The sequence below is a fragment of the Sinocyclocheilus anshuiensis genome, unplaced genomic scaffold (assembly GCF_001515605.1).
Source record: "Sinocyclocheilus anshuiensis isolate Anshui unplaced genomic scaffold, SAMN03320099.WGS_v1.1 C32411202, whole genome shotgun sequence".
NCBI lineage: Eukaryota > Metazoa > Chordata > Actinopteri > Cypriniformes > Cyprinidae > Sinocyclocheilus > Sinocyclocheilus anshuiensis.
In genome coordinates, this window is record NW_015616064.1 from 1 (window position 1) to 953 (window position 953).

A 953-nucleotide genomic window follows, 5' to 3' on the forward strand; every position below is an offset into this window, starting at 1 on the left:
ACAAGTCTTTGTTGGACAGTCTACAGGAACAAGTGTCATATGTTGATAAGCGAGTGTTTAATGGCTGATATTCATCTCATTGTCCTCATCATCCTCTGTGGAAAAAGAGGAGAAGCAGACTGGCTCGCACTCCAAGGCGCGCAGGTTCACAAGACAGGCCGTCTGTGTGCTGCTGAACTCTGGGATTGCTACTAGGAGAACATCTTGTCCTTCAGGTCCTGAGAAAAGACAAAAATTACCATACAAATAAATACTGCTAATGTTTGGCCACACTGTTAAACAGTGCTGCTTTTTATATTATTAAATAGTCTTCTATTCACCTGTGACTCGTTTACATTGGTAGCTTGGTGCATTTCCACTGAAGTACACATGAGGGCACTCTTCCATAATAAAGGGGTCTTTCTGATAGAACGGGTAACAACCTTAAGGGTCAGCAAAACAAGTCAGAACAATCTAGCATTTTCAAAATGCTTTATAAAAAATAGTAACACAATGAGATATTCCAAAAGTTTCTACATGAACATTTGTTCTTTTTATAAATTCAAATTATATTTAGGTCCTGAAAGAGTCACACTTAAGTGTTTATTAAACTATAGAATAAAAAAAGTATATGAAATAAAATAAAAAATAAAAAAGTCAAATATCTTCAGAATACAGAGCCCCTAAAAGGACATGGAAGGGAGAAACTATATTTCATTGCTTATGCATTCTTTTGCACAGGTATTGTGAGTGAACAAATGTGGTCATGGAAATAATACGAGGTGGGAGGAAAAACGATATTTTTCAGGGGAACACACAAATGTTTTGCGAGGGAACTGAAAGAATTTTTTAAAGAATTTTTTCTCCCATTCCATATTTTTTCCATCACCCCCTAGGGGCTCTGTATCAGGTTAAAATTAAATAAAAAAATATTTACATTTACATTTAGACATTTAGCAGATGCTTTTATCCAA

The 953-nt window shown here is 35.4% G+C and overlaps 1 protein-coding gene across 1 annotated transcript; it reads right to left on the bottom strand.

The window, feature by feature from the left end:
- Positions 1 to 23: 23 nt before the first annotated feature.
- On the bottom strand, positions 24 to 466 carry LOC107682620 (DNA polymerase delta subunit 2-like). The gene is made up of 2 exons (XM_016478803.1): positions 321 to 466; positions 24 to 218 (listed from the first exon to the last, which is right to left on the bottom strand). The coding sequence occupies exons 1-2, from the start codon at positions 385 to 387 to the stop codon at positions 58 to 60; spliced, it is 228 nt and encodes a 75-aa protein (XP_016334289.1). The 5' UTR covers positions 388 to 466; the 3' UTR covers positions 24 to 57.
- Between the last annotated feature and the right edge of the window lie 487 nt (positions 467 to 953).